Source organism: Equus caballus, chromosome X (assembly GCF_041296265.1).
Source record: "Equus caballus isolate H_3958 breed thoroughbred chromosome X, TB-T2T, whole genome shotgun sequence".
Taxonomy (NCBI): Eukaryota; Metazoa; Chordata; class Mammalia; order Perissodactyla; family Equidae; genus Equus; species Equus caballus.
In genome coordinates this window covers 4,349,025-4,369,241 of record NC_091715.1, presented here as the reverse complement: position 1 = coordinate 4,369,241, position 20,217 = coordinate 4,349,025, and the positions used below count along the sequence as shown (strand labels likewise).

The following is a 20,217-nucleotide window of genomic DNA, read 5'->3' as shown; positions in this document are numbered from 1 at the left end:
TCCTAGATGTACGAAGGTTTTTAATTACAAATTCAATTTCTTTAGCAGATATAGGGCTATTGAGTTTATTAGCGTCTTCTTGAGTGAGCTTTGTATCTTTCAGAGAACTTGTCTGTTTCATCTGAATTGTCGAATTGATTGGCATAAAGTTGCTTACAATACTATGTTTTAATCCTTTTAGTGATTTTAGGGTCTGTCACGATGTCCTCTCTTTCATCACTAGTATTTGTACATTTGGATCCTTCTCTTTTCTTGGTCAGTCTAGTGAACGGTCTACCGGTTAATTTGATCTTTTCAAAGAACTAGCTTTTGGTTTAATTGGTTTTCTGTATTATCTTTTCTGTTTTATATTTCATTGATTTCCTCTCTTATTTTTATTCTTTCCTTCCTGTGCTTTAATTTGCTCTTTTCCCTTCGCTTTCTTAAGGTGAAATCTTAGATTATCTTCTTTCTTCCAGTTTCTTAATGTGGCAACTTAGATCACTGATTTGAGACCCTCTTCTTCTCTAATATAAGCCTTTAACGCTATAAATTTTCCTCTAAAAATGTTCCGGCTGTATCCCACAAATTTTGATATGCTATATTTTTGTTCTCTACAAAATGTTATCTAATTTCCGTTTGTGATTTCATTGTCCCACGTCTTATGTAGAAGTGTGCTGTTTAATGTCCAAATATTTGTGGTTTTTCCAGTACTTTCAATTATTGCTGCCTGTTTTAATTCTCTTGTCATCAGGGAACTTACTTTGTTTGATTTTAATTTTTGAAAAATTTTGGAGAATTGTTTTATGGCTCATAGTATGTTCTGTCTCATTGAATGTTTCATGTGCACTTGAAAATAATTTGTATTCTGCTGTTGCGTGAAGTGTTATATAAACGTCAATTCAGTTAAGTTGCTTCATAGTGTTTCTGAAGTCTGCTGTATTCTTGCTTATTTTCTCCTGGTTCTATCAGTTACTGAGAAAGGAGTTTGAAATCTCCATCTATGTTTGTCTGTTTCTCCGTTCAGTTCTATTAGTTTTTACTGTATGTATTTTGAAGCTCTGTTATTTGATGCATATACATTTAGAATTATTCTATCTTGTTGATAAATTGACCTATTTGTCATTATGAAATGTCTCTAGTTATTTCTGTTAATCATCATTTGGGGTTCTAAAGACCACTTGTCTGTTATTAGTACAGTGATGCATCACTTAACGACAGGGATATGTTGTGAGAAATGCATTATTAGGTGCCTTTTGTCACTGTGTGAACATCATAGAGTGTACTTGCACAAACCCAGACACTATAGCCTACCACACACCTAGGCTGTATGGTACTAATCTTATGGGACCACCATTGTGTATGCAATCCATCATTGACTGAAATGTTATTATGCAGCATGACTGACTCTTTTGATTAGTAGTTACATAATATATAGTTTTCTTTTATTTTTAACCTGAGTTTTTATAGATAAGTAGTGTCTTGTAGACAATATGTAGTTAGATCTCACTTTTTTTTGTTTTCATTTTTTCTATTCTGATAATCTCTAGCTTGGACATATTTATATTTATAAAGCTGTTATATAAGGTCATTATGTGCTAATTCCATCATCTCTGCCATTTCTATTGATCACTTTTTCCTCCTGGTTATGGGTTATATTTGTCTGCTTCTTTGCAGGCCTGGTAACTCTTGACTGGATGTTGGACATTGTGAATTTTACATCCATCAGAGTGGTAGATTTTGCTTTATTTATTTTTTTTGGAAGATTGGTACCTGAGCTAACATCTGTTGCTGATCTTTTTTTTTTTTCCTTCTTCTTCTCCCTAAAGCCCCCACCCTCCCACCCCTCCCCAGTACATAGTTGTGTATTCTAGTTGTAGGTCCTTCTGGTTCTGTTATGTGGGATGCCTCCTCAGCATGGCCTGATGAGTGGTGCTAGGTCCGCACCCAGGATCCCGAACTGGTGAAACCCTGGGCCGCCAAAGTGCAGCGCACAAACTTAACCACTCGGCCATGGGGCCAGCCCCTATTTTGCTTTATTCTTGACAGAATTTTAACTTTGTCCTGGCATGGAGTTGAGATCCACGCCTTCCTTTGAGCATCTCCCGGGACTGTTTATCTGAAGGGTCCAGCACTCACACTATCTGTTTTCTTCCTGAATGGTTTCAGGTATTTGAGAAAATGACTATGTCAGTCTTTTCTGCAGCACTTGAGAAAGTAGGGACATTGCCTCATGTGATGATTAAAACAGTAATGATTATGTGATTGTTTAAAATAGTATTTTAGATAGCACAGCACTTTGTGTGTATTTAGACATTACTGTTTTCCTAATCAGCCTTTTTCACTCATTTCGGATGACCAGCCCTCTCTTCGTTGGCTCTATGGAGAACTGTACTAAGCTGTGTGCTCTCTGTACTTAATCCTCATAGTTGATGAGAGCGTGGGAAATGTTCCTTTCAGGGGTGGTTGTTGCTCGGCTGCCTCAAGCCAGTTTACTTAACTCTCTAATCCCTTATTACTTAGTGCCACAGCTTTCCTTCAGCTGCGGCCTTCCCTCTCAGCCCCCGGTGGAGATCGTTTGTTGATTCCCTCTCCCCGGCAGTAGCATGAGGAACGATTGAACTGCTTTCTGTAGAATACAGGGTTTTTCCAGAAAACACCAAAAGCATAGCCTATTCAGTGCTTCAGAACACGAACCTGGCCCACAAGGCCCGCTGGGATCATGGCCTTCCCCAAGCCCCTTGCCGCCTCCCGGGTGCAGAGGTGCCTCCCAGGGCAGCTCTGCTGGTTTCTGCATTTTGGCAAGAGAAGATCTGCAAACGAAGCAACGCTTCTTTCCGGGAAAATCACCTTCTCTTTCTTTGGGAAATGCTACTGCTAGGCTCTGAGTTGCTTCCTTGATTTTTGTTTTGAGTAGGGTCTTTGAGAGCTGATAACCCCTCTTAAGAGAGTGTGTCTTGGATCAGATACTCTCTGAGAAGAGGGAGCAGAGTCAGGGGTCACAGAGCTAGCTGGGAAGGCCTTGTGGCCAGGTCCCTCCTCCACCTCACTGAAGGCTTTCCTTCCTCCTCCCTAGGGGCAGAAAAACTGATCCACCATCTGCGGAAGCACAATGTACCCTTCGCGGTCGCCACCAGCTCTGGGTCCGGGCCATTCGAGCTGAAGACCAGCAGACACAAGGAGTTCTTCAGCTTGTTTGATCATGCCGTTTTGGGCGATGACCCTGAGGTGAAGAAGGGGAAGCCAGAACCAGACATATTTCTGACTTGTGCAAAGCGGTTTTCTCCTCCTCCTCCCGTGGAGAAGGTGAGTCCAGCGGTGGTGAGAAATGGCAGCAGCTGGCCGCATCTGTTAATGCTGTTTGTCAAATGCAAGAGGTCTTTGTGGTCCCTGTGGACGGCTGCCACAGAGGGCTCCTTAGACCTGGAGAGAAGGGCGGTGGGGTCACTGGATGAGAGGAGGACAGTGAGATCATTTCAGTCTGTCGGGGAGTGTAGCCACCCAAGTCACCAGGACAGTGAGACCTGGCTGAAATCTGGGATACAGGAACATATCTAAGAAAGCTGACCTTTGGCAAAACACTGCCTAATGGACATTTGGCAGGAAAGGGAGGCCTTCACTGATGTGGGGCTACAACGTCCTTATTTGTAATGAGCAGACTCAAAGGCACACCTCCATTGCACTGCAGATAGAAATCATCAGAACTCACTACCCCTCACCCCAGTGTTTGTCAAGTGAAATTTTGTGACTGCAGAGTTTTTGCTCACAGGGACCTCTTCTTGCCATCACAGTTTCCGGGCTTCTGTGTGTTTCTCCACTGGAAGGAAGCCGCTGGTGGGGCTTTGTGCTGAAGGCCCCCTCCTCCTGCCTCTGTGGGCTGCTTCATTATGCAGGGTCCGCATGGAGATGGGGGAAGTGGTTTCTGTGACTCGGAAGAGCATTTAGAGCAAGTCGACGGAGGCTGTTCTGCGTTACTCCAGATTCTCCTTGCGCTGTGACAGCTGAGGTGGAGGGCTTAGCTTGGAGTCTCTGCAGATGCAGATTCCAAAACAATAGGGAGCTGTTCTTGAAAGGGAGGTTCCTGCTGGTGACATAAGTGTGTTAGCAGCAGGGAGGGCATTCCTCAGGGTGACAGTGTGCTCCCTCTTGTTCCTGTCTTTGAAGACTTAGTGCTTTGCTGGGCATTAGTTCAGGGAAGAGTATTTCTGTGAAAGGTTTTTTCAGGGTTTGCCTCTCGTCACTAAACAGTGAGCCAGAGATGGGACGCTGCCATTTACTACACAAATCATAAGCTTAGGGATAACTGCTCAAAAACTTCCTTTCAAATGCAGCCAAATGGCTGGGGCTTTAATGAATGATCTATTTTTTTGGCAAATGATCTGACTTCCTACATTGACCCTGTAAAGGCCAAAATATGTCGAAATACGTAACTCCTGTGTGGTTCTCTGATTCTCTGACCCTAGCTGGGCTTCCCATGATTCAGTTCAATTCTGACACTGACTACCTGGAGTTAGTGCAGACCCCATGGGGTAAGGGCTCAGTCCCATAAATCTGTCCCCTGCTCAGACACCAGCCACGAATGGGGTGCCCAGGCCACTGGCACTTCTGCCTAGCCAACTGCAAATTTAGGGCTTCCCACAACCCCTTTTCTTGGTTTGATAATTCACTAGAATGACTCACAGAACTCAGGATAACACTTTAATTGCATTTCCTGGTTTATTATAAAGGATGCAACTCAGAAAAGCCCAGTGGAACAGATGCATAAGGCAAGGTATGGGCATGGGAGAGGCGCAGACCTTCCATGCCCTCCCTGGGCATCCCACCCTCCCAGCACCTTCATGTGTGCACCAGCCCAGAAGCTCTGAGAACCCTGTTTTTTATGGAGGTTCTATTACACAGGCATGATTGATGAAATCATTGGCCATTGGGGATTGAACTCAATCTCCAGCCCCTTTCCCTTCCCTGGAGGTCAGGGGTGGGGCTGAAAGTCTCAACCCTGTAATCATGCCTTGGTCTTTCTGGCGACCAGCCCCATGACTGAAGCCATCTAGGGGCCCACCAAGAGTCGCCTGATGAGCAGAGACTCAGGCTTGGTTGAAAGGGGCTTATTACAAAGAACACAAGATGCTCCAGTGGCTTAGGAAATGCCAAGGGTTTTAGGAACTCTGTGCCAAGAACTGGGGACAAAGACCAAATGTATATTTTTTTATTGTTTCACAGCTATAAAGAATCATTGAGTGACAGTGGTGATGCATTTGTAGTGATACACATATGTGGGCTGATTGAAATCTCATTGTTGGATCCAACTGGACAGCAATTGTCTGACAAGGGACAAGCCTGAGATGGCCCAGCCACTAAGCCATAGGTGCAAAGCTGAGCCCTCAGGGGTGGCCTGAACACATCCTGGTGGAACCTGTGTCAGCTGCTTTTATCAGGACATCTGTGTGGTGTGCTTGGTATCTTACTGTAAATTCCATAGAAATTTGTTGTTTTTTCCTAAGAACTTCTCCCTCTCTCCTAAAGAATTTTTCCATACCTCCAGGTTATAAAGCCCTCTTCGTAGAAATGCCATTTTCTTTGTTTGGGGCAACTTGTTGTTTCTCTATTCACAGATAAAGTGAGGGTACCGCGAGCATTCAGAGCACGCAGGTGCCTGCTTTCAGTACTGTCTTTACAGCTGATAAAGACTCGAGGTTTGCCTTTGGTGTGATCTGGGTGTAGAGCTGAGACCATTAAAGGAAGAGGATACTCCATTTCTTTCAACTACAGGCAGTCCTTCTTTTGAAAGGTGGTCCTTCTTTTGAAAGGCGCCACATTAATGGAAACATAGTGTTTCCACGTTTTAAAGTACATATGGAAACAAAGTTTACATGGAAAGCACATGTTCATGGTATGAGACCAATTGCACTGACACCCTGCAAAGCAAGACAAGCCCCTAGCTCCCATACGCATAAGTTTCCCTTAACAAGGCACCCAACTAGAGAGGCCTGCTGAATGGGGTTTTCACATCCCACGTTGTTCTCATCGACAGTGTTTGTTTCAGAATTGTCAAAGAAAAGTGAGCAGTTGCGTATCTTAAGAATTTAGCTCTTCAAGTGTTCTGGACATAGCCCTTGTTGCTAGTCCATGTTTATTTGTGGGTATATTTGGCTTGCAGAGAGGAAACCTTTCTTTGTCATATTTCTTAGGCAAATATAATTAAGGCTTTTTGGGTTTTTCCTCATGTGGTGTGCATATTGTAACACTAAAGGAGGATTTTACTGTGTCCCTGGTTGCGGAGGGACCTGTAATTTTGTACTTGGATTTGTCTCCCTGACATGTGAAGCAGGGGCAGAGCGGCTTGTTGAAATATGACGTGACTCTCAGATGGCGACCGGCTGCTCTCTCTTTGGCGCAGTGCAGGCGTGAGCATAGACAGCTGTAGTGCACCTCCAGAGTTCAGGGGCATTTCATGCGATTCTGAAGTCACTAGAGAGACTCACTGGCCATCGAGACTTTCTTATCCTGGGGATGTCAGCAAATTCGTTGGGTGCAGTAGCAGTACTAGGTGAGTAGTACAACACCAGTGGTGTGAAAGAGAGAGATGATGTGAGTGTTACCATTTTACTCGGAGAAAACGCCTAACAGAGCTGGCATGCAGTAATTAAGTGTTCATTGAAAATATGTTCCTTTAAGTTATTTATGTATCATTCTTTTGTGCTAAAAATAAGCAAAAGTAATGCCACATTCAAAAGTCACCTTAACCCCACCTCACGCTAGTAAGCACTCATTGAGAGCCTGCTGTATGCCAGGGAGGCACTCAGCAGGTGGAGTGTCCATGGACTCTCAGAGACCCCGTGGGGCAGAGGTGGTCCTTGTCCAGCTTCTACAGCACATGAGCTTCTGGAGACTGGCAGGCATGAGCGAGGGGGCTCAAGTCCTGTGGGAGGTTGAGGGACAAGCCGGGAATCACCGCCAGGCCCCGTGGGTGTGCCAGTTCCTGAGTCTGCCACTTGTGTGCCTAGCCACAAAAATGTATATCTCTGTTGTAAAATAAAAATGATGGCCTTATTTACACATGATTTCTTGGGAACATTACAAGTAAAACTTGAAATCAATTTTAAAAAGCAGAGCCATCGCTACTTTTCATATTTTACTTTTCCTGTTAATGGCAGGAGCTGAGTTTCAGGTTTTTTTTTAAAGTTACTTGTTTTGTTTTTACAAAAGTTCTGCACATTAAGCTTTTGTGCACCTAAAGAGTAAAAAACAAATGACAGATGCATTTTAACTGGCAAGTTCTGATGAACTGTACGAGGTCTTCATCATAAAACTCAGACCCTTCCCTCAATTATAGAAGTAATTGCCTGAGTTGACTGCTTGCTAGGTGAAATGGCAATTAATATATCTTACATAATCTCCTAACAACGAAATGTGTTAATTTAACAGTCACTCTCTATGCCTCTTCTCATGCATTGTACGTGTCCCGAAGTCTGCAGACGGGTGTGGGCTATCAGCTGTTGCTGCTGCTTGTTACTCTCTGAAGACTTCTCTTGCCCTCCTAGAACACTAGAAAACAAGTGGCTGCATTGCTTGTGACAGGTTGAAAGTTCACAGTTGCAGTCAGATGGGCTGTGCGGGGCCTCTGTCTTGTGGGTGATTGGAGGGATGTCCTTACTCAGTCTCACCCCCAGACCCCTGTTGGAGGCACAGCCACAAGGAACCTCCCCTTGGGGGTGAAGAGAGTCACCATGCCACAGTCAGCCATCTCCAGGGGTCTCAGGGACCCGGCAGCCTTGGCCATCACTGCCCAAGCCTCAAGGCCACCTTTTCCTGTCATCCACAACCACTGAGCAAAACACAAGGGCCTCTGGTCACTGGTCTTCAGTATTATTTCATATCTCTTGCAGCCTGATATACCAGGCCCTCCCTCATCTTGTAAGAAACATCTCAGGCATCTCCACTGTTAGCTTCACAGATGCTCCCCTTCTCTTTCAGTGAACCTGCCTGTACTTGGTGTCCCCACTGAGGTTCTGTGTATGGATGAGGTCGCTTGCTTTCCCAGATTACACCATCAGGAGGAAAAACATCTCCTACACTCTCTTAAGATTAGTTATTGGAGGCCTGTAAATTAAACTGACAAAAGACACATTAGCAAAAGAAAAGACGGACTTTTATTCACCTAGGTATGTGCCCGTTCACAAAAAAATGTGATTCAAGGAGACAGTTAGAATCTGTGCTTATCTTAATAGGGGTTGTGGAGACTCAGAAGGGCACTTCTGGGAGAACAAATGACTTTTAGGAAAAATAAATGAGTTCTTAGGAGAACAGATGGGAGATATGACAGTTTTATGACAGTGTCTGTTAGGCGATTTCTTATCCAGGTGCTGACCTGTGCTGACTTCTCTTCAGAGATAAGAATCAACCTTCCCTGGTTGTGAAACTCCCTCCCTGGAGGGGACTTAGGGCAGTTGAATTCTTGAGGGAGCCTTTGCTTCTCAGAAGATAAGGAGAATGGCAGAAAAAGCCTCTTCCTGCAGCTGTTGATTCTCAAATGTTTTCAGCACAAAATAATTCTGAAGCCACTGTGCCGTGTTCTGGGCCCCCTTCGCCACCATGGGGTCCCTGTTTTCCTTTTCCAGACACCCCCATGTCACTTTCCTGCCCCCTCCTCTGAGTGCTCAGCATCTAGCTGGCCAAACGCAGGGTGCTCTCATTTCTGAATGACCCCTCCTCAGGTTCTTAAGGCCTGCCTTCCTCCCAGGCAGTTTCATCTTCCACATGGCCTCAGGGCATCTTGCTTGCCACTAGCCCTTGGGCTGGTTCCCACTTCGACCAGCTGACCCCATGGCCAGCCCCAAGGATCTCTGGACCACTGCGTCAGGTGCCCTGATCCTCGTCTCGTACCACGTCTTCACTTTATCTCACTCTCAGCACACCTGCTCTCCAGCTCGTCCAGGCCTCTTGTCCAGGACCTGCGCTTTCCTCCCCGATCCTGCACCCGAGTGGCTGTGCCGCGCTGCATATCCCGTCCACACCTCCCTCCCAGTGAGGTCTTCAATGCTAAGGACCTCACATCTTTTCCTTCTCTTCCTCTTGGTTTACCAGACCTTCTGCAGCATCTCCCCCTGCTGGCAGCGCCTTTGAATAAAGACCATAGTACAAGATAGTCTTGATTACACTGAGTTACACAGCCATGCATAGATTTTTCCGACTGTCATTAAGAAATGGGACATACAACAACTCACAGGCCTAGAATACATTCTAACAATACCATATTTGCATTATTTAAAAACATAATTGCCTGCTATTCACTACAGCTAATGGAGTGGTGGGGGAGACTTAATCTCCGTGGACAGAAAATGCGATATTCCTTCGATACACCCTTCTTCCAAGATCAACTGAATGGATGTTCGTCTTCAAAGTTACTAATTGCTCTTGATATTTTCCTGGCCCCTTCAGATCAACTGAATTGAATAAACAAAAATGATGGCAACACCATTTTCCTTTGCAATGACAGAGACCTCGATGCTGTATCTATTTGTGTTTTGTTCAGTTTTGTTCAGCATAATTCCTAGTAAATAGATTGCTAAGCAATTAACTTTTTCCCCTTCTCCAGATCCGTATATACAGACACACATATCAAACAGAATGTAAATTGCTGAAACGATATGCCAGCAGCGACATCTGTTACTGTGATTGGTGTCCTGACTTGGGGGGCTCTTTTACAGTTTGTTCTTATAATGTGGTTGTACCAGTACTGTTCTGTGTATGTTTGTACATGAGGCTGGGAAATCTTCACATATCTGCAACTGGAAAGAATGATAGATTTCAGGAGGCCATTGTAATAGCATGTAGCGTCTAACCTATCTTGTTAAGCCACCATCACAGAATGAAAAGTTGGACACCGCTCCAGATATTTAAAAGGATGAATTGTATCTTGGATTTCCAAAAAATTAACTACATAGCCATGCCCTCAAATTATCTTCTTAGGCAGTAAGTAAACAATACTGCTAGAATAGGGGAGCCATAACATTTAACCAACAGTGCCCAGAATTTCTTCGTAAATCAGTGGTTTTGCCTTTTGACTGTTGGTGAAACACTAATGTAACAGCCTTCTTGTACTCTGATTCCATCTCACTCTCCCAGCTCCCCAGCCAGCCTGCAAAGGGGTAAACCCCTTAGCCTGGCCACCTTCTCCTTACTCATCTCTCCAGGATTCCGTCTTAGCCTTCCCTTCTGTGTTATTAGCACATCATGGGGGGAGCCTATTGGGGCAAAAAAAACCTCTGAAAAGTCTCCTTGGGGACAGGGTGATAATAAAATGATTGAGAAACACTGAATTAGTCACATTATAGGTTAAATAAATAGTAAGTTAATAGTCCCAAATAATTTCCAAGGATGGCATTTAACAAACTCAAGGATGATTTTCTGTTTTTTTGAAGGATATCCAAAATAGAATGCGCCCCCATCACTTTGTTTAAACTAGGGTGACTAAGTCATCTCAATTGGCCAAGGACTGTCATTTATTTTACCAGCAGTTAAAAGTAACTGTGGCATGTGATCCGTCTGGCACGTGTTGGGGGAACTGGAGGACCACCAGGAACCCCCAGCCCTGGACAGTTTTTGTGGTCCTCACTCCACTGTGCCGAGCATCTGCTGGCCAGTCTCCGAGAGACAGAAAACCCAGAGTGTGGTTCTGTGATCACACAGGGATCCATAAGGGTGCAAAGGGTTTGGATCCGCCTGGAATCTGAGTGAACAGATGCTCCCACATTTGGAAATTCCAAGAAGAGCCTTGGAACCTTCTTTTCAAATTTTGTGTGTCCCTAACCATAAAGAAAAGCTTTATTCCCTAGAGATGATGTAGTTATATTTGAGAAGTTTACTAGTTCCAGAAAAGCATAGAACTTAAAATGGCCACTTGTGATTGTTGAAAACAGAGTCAGTGACCAAGTGTCATCTCAGGTCGGTCTGGACAATGTGTGAAGGGATTGGAGGGGCAGGATTGAAGAGTGTCTGTTCACCTGGTGTATCTCCCCCCCTCTGCGGCAGCTCCCATCTGTTTCCTGTGTTTTGTTCACCTGAGCTGATGAGAGAAAGGATGTGAGGGCACAGTGAGGGGCGGTGACTCACTGCGAACTTGTGTGGGATTTGATGGTAAAACACTACCTGGAAATGAGAATGAAGGGGGCACCCAGGCCCTCTGACAGCATGTCTAAGAGATGAATATGACAACGCTGTGGGGACTGTCCCTCCCTTTGGAAAAGCCCCTCACCTCGGCCGCTATTGCTGCCTCTCCTCTCTCACCCTCCTGCCCGTCCCTGGCCCTGGAGCTTTGTCCTCCTGGATCCTCTCTGCTCACCGCAGAGAAACTCGGGGCTGCCCAGGGCCCCTCCCTGCTCTTCCCCTTTCTCTTTTGGTAGTGCCATTCAACCTGGCCACACCTCCAGCTCACACCCATGACATGTGCAGGCCCCTTATCTCCCTGCTTGAACCTGTCTCAGTGGTCTCAAACCCAGCGTGTCACAGAGTGCCTTCTCCTTCCCTCAGCCAGAACCGCAGCCCCGACGCCCACCACGTCAAACAGTTTGGTATCACCTTTGCCTTAACGTCCGTTGTACCGTCAAGCTCCTTTTTGCTTCTGAAGCACTTGCCTAATCCCATCCACTTCTGTCCATTCCCCCTGCCCCTGGCAGACAAAGGTTCTATTAGATGGAACTTCTTAGCTATAAAATGGAACATCTTAGTTATGTGATACTTATCTTTAAAAAATTAAAGTGCAAGGGCATTTTAACTGCCCCATAGGTGCTGATGAGTAGCCCGGTGAAGAACGTGGACGTAGGCTGTCTTAAGGGCTCTGCTGAGCTTACACATCATCAGAGAAGTCAGTTCAGCAGCCCCGGGTGATAGGCCCCTGAAATGCTTCACCTCCCCGGTACTTGGAAATGTCATTCTTTCTAAATTAAACCCCTCAAGGTACAGTTTAATTAAGCTCATCTCCTCTCCTCGAGATGGAATTCAGGTATATTTTAGCCTTCAGCTTGCTAAAGTGAAAAGAACATTGGGTTCTGGAGAGCCGGGCTCTGTTCCTAAATTCTGTCACCTGCGTGCTTCTGTGACCTTCAGATTCTCTCTGAATTTCCCTTGGCTCAGATCCCCGCCTAGGGACAGGAGAGGGCTGGGCCAGCCGCTGTCCTCCAGCTCGGACACTCGGTGGCCCCTTTGTTGCTTTAAGTCCTGTACAAGGACACTTGCGCCCTCTCCCAGAATTTATCAGGCATGCAGCAGATGCTCAGGATTTGCCTGGCACCCTGAGAAGGTCTGTTTAATCCAGCCCCGCCTAGTTACAGCTGAGTGTATCAGTGTCAGTACCTGCTGTGAGAAGAATGTTCTTCCTGCCCAGACACTTGTTGGATTCCTGGAAGTGTGTCCTGGAGTACACGCTACATGTGCTGTGCTGCAAAAATCACTAAATTAGTCAAAGTGATATGAAATGTGTATCCACACACATGTCCATGTGAATCTTGTGGCGGAGGGCTGAAATGTGAGGTGGAGGAGGGAGAACGGGGTTCTGCTCCCCAGCCTCTCCCACCTGCTTACAACAGCTGAAGAGCCTTTCCTTCTGGGGAAGAGCTGCTTTCCGCAGAGACACAGTGCAGATACGTAATTCACATCTCACAGGCAGGTCTGAGTGAGTGTAAGGTCAAGTGTACTCAGCGCACAGTGGGAAGGGCTGGGCTGGTGCTAAGGGAAGAAAGAAGTCCTTAAAAAGAAGGAGGAGGTAGCAGGATTCAACCAGGTGGAACTCTTTTTCACGGTAGCTGAGTGAGGCAGATAGAAACTGCACCAAAATATTTTGCTATTTGAATGAAAAAAACACTTCCTCCTTTTATTTGTGCAAGATATAAGCTATATTATTTTAGCTTATATCTTCCAATGGTTTTATGACCCTTAAGTCCTGTGATTAGTAGGTAGAGTCTTTGTGGGTAACTTTTTTTTTTTTTAAGGAAGATTAGCCCTGAGCTAACTACTGCCAGTCTTCCTCTTTTTGTTGAGGAAGGCTGACCCTGAGCTAACATCCATGCCCATCTTCCTCCACTTTATATGTGGGACGCCTACCACAGCATGGCTTTTGCCAGGCGGTGCCATGTCTGCACCTGGAATCTGAACTGGCGAACCCTGGGCCGCCAAAGCAAAACGTGCGCACTTAACAGCTGTACCACTGGGCCAGCCCCTTTGTGGGTAACTTTTAAAGATTTATTCTCTGGTTTCCGATGGACAAGCGATGCTGTGAATGTTTATCAGATGTCTAGCTTTTAGGTGCTCTTCTCTGTGCATGGTCCTTAGAAGCACATTAGATCTTAGGAATCAGGACATGGAGAGTAATGAAGACATAAAACCTTTTGAGACATTTTTATAGTTGCTTTAAAATATAGTATTCTGCTTTGTAATTCTGCTGCTTCGAAGAAGAAGATGGAAGAAAGCTGTAGTTCCAGATGCTGTCATATCACTAAGAGTCAAGTCCCGTGTGCAGCTTGTGGTGCAGTTGGCCACGGGCACCCAGGGCAGGTGGTTCTTCTCGGCAGGATTCCTGTTTGGTGTCTGTTTTCTGCCTGGTATAAATGGCTGCTCTGTTTAGTTTGTGTGACAACAATGTCTGGGTGTCGAGGTCCAGCATTTTTCTTTTCTGATGAGCGGCGCATTCCTGCACCACCCCCTGAGTGTTCCTACCAGATTCTCATCATATACCCCTCCCTCCAGTGGACTGGCCCATTAGCTTTTAAAAACCTCAAATTCTGTTTTAGTATCTCCACATTTCTCAAATTCTTTTAGCTGATGTGAAATGTGCAAGTCCAGCTAACGTCTGTGAAAAGCATCTTTTGATGGCTACTAAGTGAATGGAGGAAAACGAAAGGAATTTTGGTGCCATTCACACAATGTGCACAATCAGGGTTTCCGTTAGTTTTTTTTGGCTAAACTACAGTCGCTTTTGACCTTTCAGTATGGTCAACGTTGTGAGTGGCTTAGTTGAAGAAACCCACGCTAACTGGCCTGTCTCTCTGGCTTTTCCCTGAAAGCTCGGGAGGAAGGGAAGGGCTCGCTTCCTCTATCACGTTCATCTTATCCATTATGTCTCAGATCTCAGTGCTATATTTGGATTATTAATTCTAAAATGAAGTCAGGACAAATTATGAATTGAAAACAGAAACCAATAGCATGTGCACACCTTCAGAAACAGTAAAAATTTCAAAAAGAGGATGTGTCAGTTACTTTCCCTCTCTCGGTGCCATAAATACCTGTAAAGCTTTTCCTCATCACTCTTGACATCTCTCCTTTCATTTTCTGGAACATAAACATGTGGAAAGAGCTGTCAGATGTGCACCGACTCCGCCGTGTTCTCAGGTGATGACAGACGTGGTGGGCCCCTCGTTTTGTAGGTGCCACAGTTTCTGAGCCACCAGTTTTGCCTCATGCCCGCCTGCCATGCCCTTCGGAAGGAGCTCACACAAATACAGAGTGAACGCTGCTTTTGTGACTTCAACCAGGCACAGCTACCCCAAGGGATGAGCAGAATCTCTTCTCTGACCCTCCTGAAATTTCATAGGTGGACTGCACAGACCGTCCAGATCCCCAGAGAACACAGGGGTATTTCAAAAACAAAATGTCATTTAACATTTGAGGGCCTATCTATGGTCCCAGATAAAACAGTCAGGACATTTAGAATACCATCAGGTCATAACTTTAAACAGACAGGCACAGAAATATCACCACAGGAAGTCTCTGAATCAGATAACTAAGAAAACAAACCTGCATGGTGGAAGGAGTCGCTTCCCCCCTCAGATGGACAGCAGCGTGTCACGGTAGAAGCAGAGAGCTTGAGAGAACCAGAGCCTTCAGAAGTCCTCAGAGGAAGGCAGCAGGACTGTGTGCCCAGGACTACCAGGTTTCAGCACTCAAGTCCCATCTCCCGGGCAGACTGGTTCACTCTGAAGGTGGCCTAGCACTGGCTTGTTATGACATGTGGTGACTCATTTAGTCTTGTCTCGGCCCTGTGCGGGAGTCAGCTAATGAAGTGTCTCAGCCTCCGACTGCAGGAAGAAAGGAAGGGAGGAGGAGGAGGAGAGAAAAGTCGGTGTACTTGCTACAGAACAGACCACTGGGAAGGACTGCAAGAGCGGGTGTGAGTGACTGTGAGTGTCTGTGTGTGTGTTTTCCACTGACCTAAAGGCATCAGAAGATGCACAACTTCTGGTGTCACACTGCACCTGCAGCCGGCGTCCCTGAGCCCCTCCCGGGCCACAGCACACTGGGCTGCTACCACACTGGCTGAAGAGGTGGGAGAGAACTTTGTTGTGATAGAAGGCAGGAGGTCCGGCTGGGAGCAGAGGGGAGGGGAGAGTGGAAGGGTGCCCCTCAGCAATCCTGGGAGTTCTCAGGCACTTTGGAGAAGAGTGATGGCTACTAAGTGAATGGAGCAGAGTGTCTCACAGCAGTGAGGGGAGGAACCCTCTTGACAGATGTCCCCTACAGAATCCTAATCGAAAAGAATTAATAAAGCCACTTGCATATTCAGTGTGCAGGTTCCAGGAACTCAGGCAAGTTTCTAAGTGCGTGTTGATAGAAAGGTGACACGCCACCTTAGCGTTGGATAGACTTTGGATCTCTCATTTTGAGTGAGTCCTGACGTGACACTTACCGTAGTGTTGATCACATGATGGCACGTTTAGGAGCTCCCTGACAAATTCAGTGCACAGACACCCCGTTTTACATGTGGGTGTCTGAATGAGTGTGGGCCATCCCGATAAAAAAATAAGTGGGCTTACAAGATAAACTGAAAGAGATACCACATGTGGCACTACATCTTTGTGCTAATGAGATTTTTGTTGCATAACACTGGCACACACAAGGGCTGAACTTTTCACCAAAACACCCTAACCATTTAATTTTCAAACTACAGTACCTAAAACATGACCAGCTCTGAAGTTACTTTACATTTTAAAAGCATGTTTGGGGGCCAGCCACATGGCCGAGTGGTTAAAGTTCCACGTGCTCCACCTCGGCAGCCTGGATTCTTGGGTTTGGATCCCGGGCACAGACCTACTCCACTCAGCCATGCTGTGGAGGCATCCCACATACAAAAAGATAGAGGAGGATTGGGACAGATGTTAGCTCAGGTGCAACCTTCCTCAAGCAAAAACAGAGGAAGATTGGCAAGGATGTTAGCTCAGCGCAAATCTTCCTCACCAAAAAAAGAAAAAGAAAACATGTTTGTTTTTCACAATTTCCTCTCGTGGTTTGAATGTTCAATTATTGACTGAACAGGTTTTTGGATCTGAATCAAACCCCCCAGCTGTGCCACATGTCAATAATGCTTTGGTGGCGGCGGCGGGAACCTCTCCTCTCTAAAGTAGCAGCCATGGGAAGGCCCCAGGACCCTTTAAGAGATACACACCCTCCTTGCCACAGGTCGTAAGCTGGAAAGCCTCCACTTCTCCTTGTCTTGCTCTGAAGGTAACACAGCCAACAGTGATGATGGCAATCAAAGCACAGTCTAGGTGTCTGATTACAGAAAAGGCCGTCTCAACCTTCTTTTTCTTCCTCACCCTACAGTGCCTCGTCTTTGAAGATGCTCCCAACGGGGTGGAGGCAGCCCTCGCAGCCGGGATGCAGGTAGTCATGGTTCCAGATAGAAACTTACGCCGCGACCTGACCACCAAGGCTACCCTCGTGCTGGATTCCCTGCAGGACTTCCAGCCCGAGCTCTTCGGCTTGCCGCCCTATGAATGAGGGGTGTATGATGCCTCTCAGGGCACCGTGCCCCCCGTGCTCACTGGGGTGACCCACTCTGCTCAGGAAATCACAACTCCCACATCTCTCTGTAAGCAGTCATTCCAGCCTGTGAAGTCAGCCTTCTCATCCCAGGTGGGCCTGGCCCATTCTCTAGAGTGGGGAAAACCCGCAACTTGACAGTTGAGAGAAAACAAAGCAGAGATAGCCCAGAACAGAGATCAGAATTGTCATTTGAGTAATCATGTAGTGTTTGAAAAATCATATATAATAATATTTGAAGAATCATATGATTGTATTTGAATAATCATACAGTAATCATATACAGTGAATCCACATACATACATATACGTACTTGTATGTGCATATGCATGCATGTACGTGTATGTATATAGACACACTTTTCCAAGACAAAATGAAATTATATTTGTCTTCATTTCTCTTTCTTTTTAGTTTTTCTAAATTCTGGCTGGAAAATGTAAAATATGTATACATATATGTATATGCTTTTATGTATATATATGTATATACATATATATTATATTTATATACGTTTTATACTGCTTCACTCTCCCCGGTGTTGATCTTAACACACAATAACAACTGATATACTTGAGATGGTAATTCTGTTTGGTTTGTAGTCTGAGTAGGAAAGCCACTTTACCATCTCTTGAGACATCATTCTCTTTATTGGCAATTGTTGACCTTCTTTTTGTGTCCTCAAAATATCTCTGTGGACCTCTGCTCAGAAACTACCTCTGAACTGTGTCATTGATAGTTTCTTTTTAGCGTGAACAAAATGGTAATCTGTATCTAACATCTAGGTGTATATCCACTTCTTGAACATGTTTTCTACCTCAAAGAAATTATTTCTGTCTTTTAAGAACAGTTATTTTTCTAACACAACCTTTGATGCAAATATAATTTTATTTCAGAACACATGCTTGGTACTACCAAGAGCCATAGCACATTTTTTGAATAATTTATCGGACATTACACTTGGTGATTAACCCTTTTTAATAGATTTATTCAGCCTTTTGTAGTGGGAAAATTGTGAAAGTCATTGAAATGGGAAAAATACAATCACAGGGTGTCCCCACTTGGTGCACCCTTTCTCTGTCATTGTCATTGATTGTCATCAAGCTAATTGTCAACTCCGAGTTGTAAAAAAATAATAGGAATAGATATGATTGTCTGGTGGGATGATTGTTTGTTGATGATTGCCTCTGGCTATTGACCAATTTTTCATCAGTTTAGCAAATCCGTATCAGCATTCTTGATTGCCTGTATACGTGTCTGTTCTTTGAATTGTCCTTCAAACTGGTTGTAACATCTTACTGGTTCCCTCACCAATTAATTTAATAATTGAATAAAATTTTTGGCACTTGTTCATGTTACATTTGTACGGGAGTGTGATTTTACCTTTCTTAAAAAGAACATTATCCTCTGACAAATATAAAACAGAAATATGACTAACTGACTTGTGGTTTTTTTAGCCCAACTGGTACTCACACTGCACGATGGCATTTATGTATTATTTCTTTTTTTTTTTAATTTATTTTTGAGGAAGATTAGCCCTGAGTTAACATCCATGCCCATCTTCCTCTACTTTATATGTGGGAGGCCCGCCACAGCACGGCTTGCCAAGTGGTGCCATGTCCCCACCCGGGATCCGAACCAGTGAACCCTGGGCCGCTGAAGCGGAACGTGTGAACTTAACTGCTGTGCCACCAGGCTGGCCCCTCGGCGTTTATGTATTTTAAGTGAACCATAGTGCTTTTGCATCCAGGAATTAAGAGCGCTCGATGAAATAGTCACCTGTTGGATTTATCTCTTTCTTCCAAAATATGTATGTTGATGTTTTCTAGTCCTTCAGCCATTTTGCTGGCATAAGACAGAAAGATTTAATGCTGCTCTCAGGGATGCAGCTCTAGATCAGAGTAAGTTTCCCTCTCAGGTAAATTCGATTTCCAGTGTGGTGGTGTTTTTGTTGTTATAACCAAGTCTGCAGCTAAACTCTTACATTTTTGTACAAAGGAAAAATACTGATGCTTGGCCAAAGCACATGTTTTTTCATCTTCTTCTCCATCAGCCCGATTGTTTCAGTACATTTCAGTGATGATATTCCACTGAATAATTCATTGATTTCACAGAGGTGTGATAATGAAAGTTTACACCAGAATAACTCCTGCCAAGAAAGTTTAAAGACTAGTTAGTACTTCCTTGGCTCATTTTAAGTGCATACTGTTAGGGACGTGCAGGAGTTAATAGAAGTTGTGCAGCTTTGTGGCCTAACCAGCAGTTGGCGTTTGCTCCGAAGTTCAGAAGGGGACAGTCCCCGAGAAATGGCACTATCAGTCTCTCCTTAATTCCACTTAAAGGAAACATACACAACACTTTTAAGAAGTTGCTAATTACCCCTTAGAGTTTTCCCACCTAATATGTCCTCAGTTGGAGTTCAGTGACTTATATGAAAGAAAAAGGGTCTGGAAGCCTTGACTTGATAAGGAATTGGAATTGTTTCTGCTGTGCAGCAGTTGTCAGTGTTCAGGTGCTGTGGTTCATATTTCTTTAAATACAACTGACAGTCTGATGCTAAATTTGGCCTGTTTTGAATGGCATTTTCAAATTTTAAAAACAAATTTGCACCTGATGAGTGTTATAACAAAATCCAATGAGTCTTAGCCTATCTGTATTAACTCCTCTGTTTAACATTGTCCACACTCTACTGCTTCACAGGATGAAGTCCAAACCTCCTTGTTCTTATATGAAGGCTTTCTGGCCAAAGTCCGTCGCCTGCAATCATTAGGATTATTATTATTATCATCTTCTGTAAAGAGAAAATGAAGTATTAAAAAGCAAAGGATTTCAAATTAGACTTAATTCAGATCCCAACGTTCCTACTATATAGTTGTGGGACCTTATTTTGTCCCTTTGCGCCTCAGGCTTCTTCCCTGTGAAATGGGGGTAATAAATACTTTGCAGTGCTGATGTAAAGATTTGATTGAAGTCACACATGGGATGAGAATACATAACACATCATGAATGGTTTATGAAATGGCAGCTACACTTATTATTTCAGAGTCTGTCTAGCATTATCCAGCTGTTTTTGTTTATTGAAGATACTGGGTTTATAACAGATATTTGTAAGGATATTTGTAGATTGAAGAGCAGATCTGCAGGGTTATCTCTGAAAGCAGATTTTCAGGATGCCTCAAACTCTTCTGGTTTCTCATAAGTCTCTTTAATAGATACTGTCTTTTACACATAAGCACTTGATTTTTGTCTCCTTCGTTAGTCATAGGATGGTTTCATTGGTTGTAATTCTTTTCATCAGAAAAATGATCCTCCAGGGGCCAGCACCGTGGCTGAGTGGTTAAGTTTGCACGCTCCGCTTTGGCAGCCCAGGGTTTTGCCAGTTCGAGTCCTGGGCGCAGACATGGCACTGCTCACCAGGCCATGCTGGGGTGG

At 44.6% G+C, this 20,217-nt stretch overlaps 1 protein-coding gene across 1 annotated transcript in view; it reads left to right on the top strand.

Moving 5' to 3' along the window:
- PUDP (pseudouridine 5'-phosphatase) overlaps positions 1-18,143 on the top strand; it is a 62,453-nt gene extending 44,310 nt beyond the window's left edge. The window contains exons 3-4 of the mRNA XM_023634325.2: positions 3,056-3,285; positions 16,570-18,143. Coding sequence (XP_023490093.1) covers positions 3,056-3,285; positions 16,570-16,746 — 407 coding nt within the window. The 3' untranslated portion in view covers positions 16,747-18,143. The remainder of the gene's footprint in view (positions 1-3,055; positions 3,286-16,569) is intronic.
- The last annotated feature ends 2,074 nt before the right edge of the window (positions 18,144-20,217 follow it).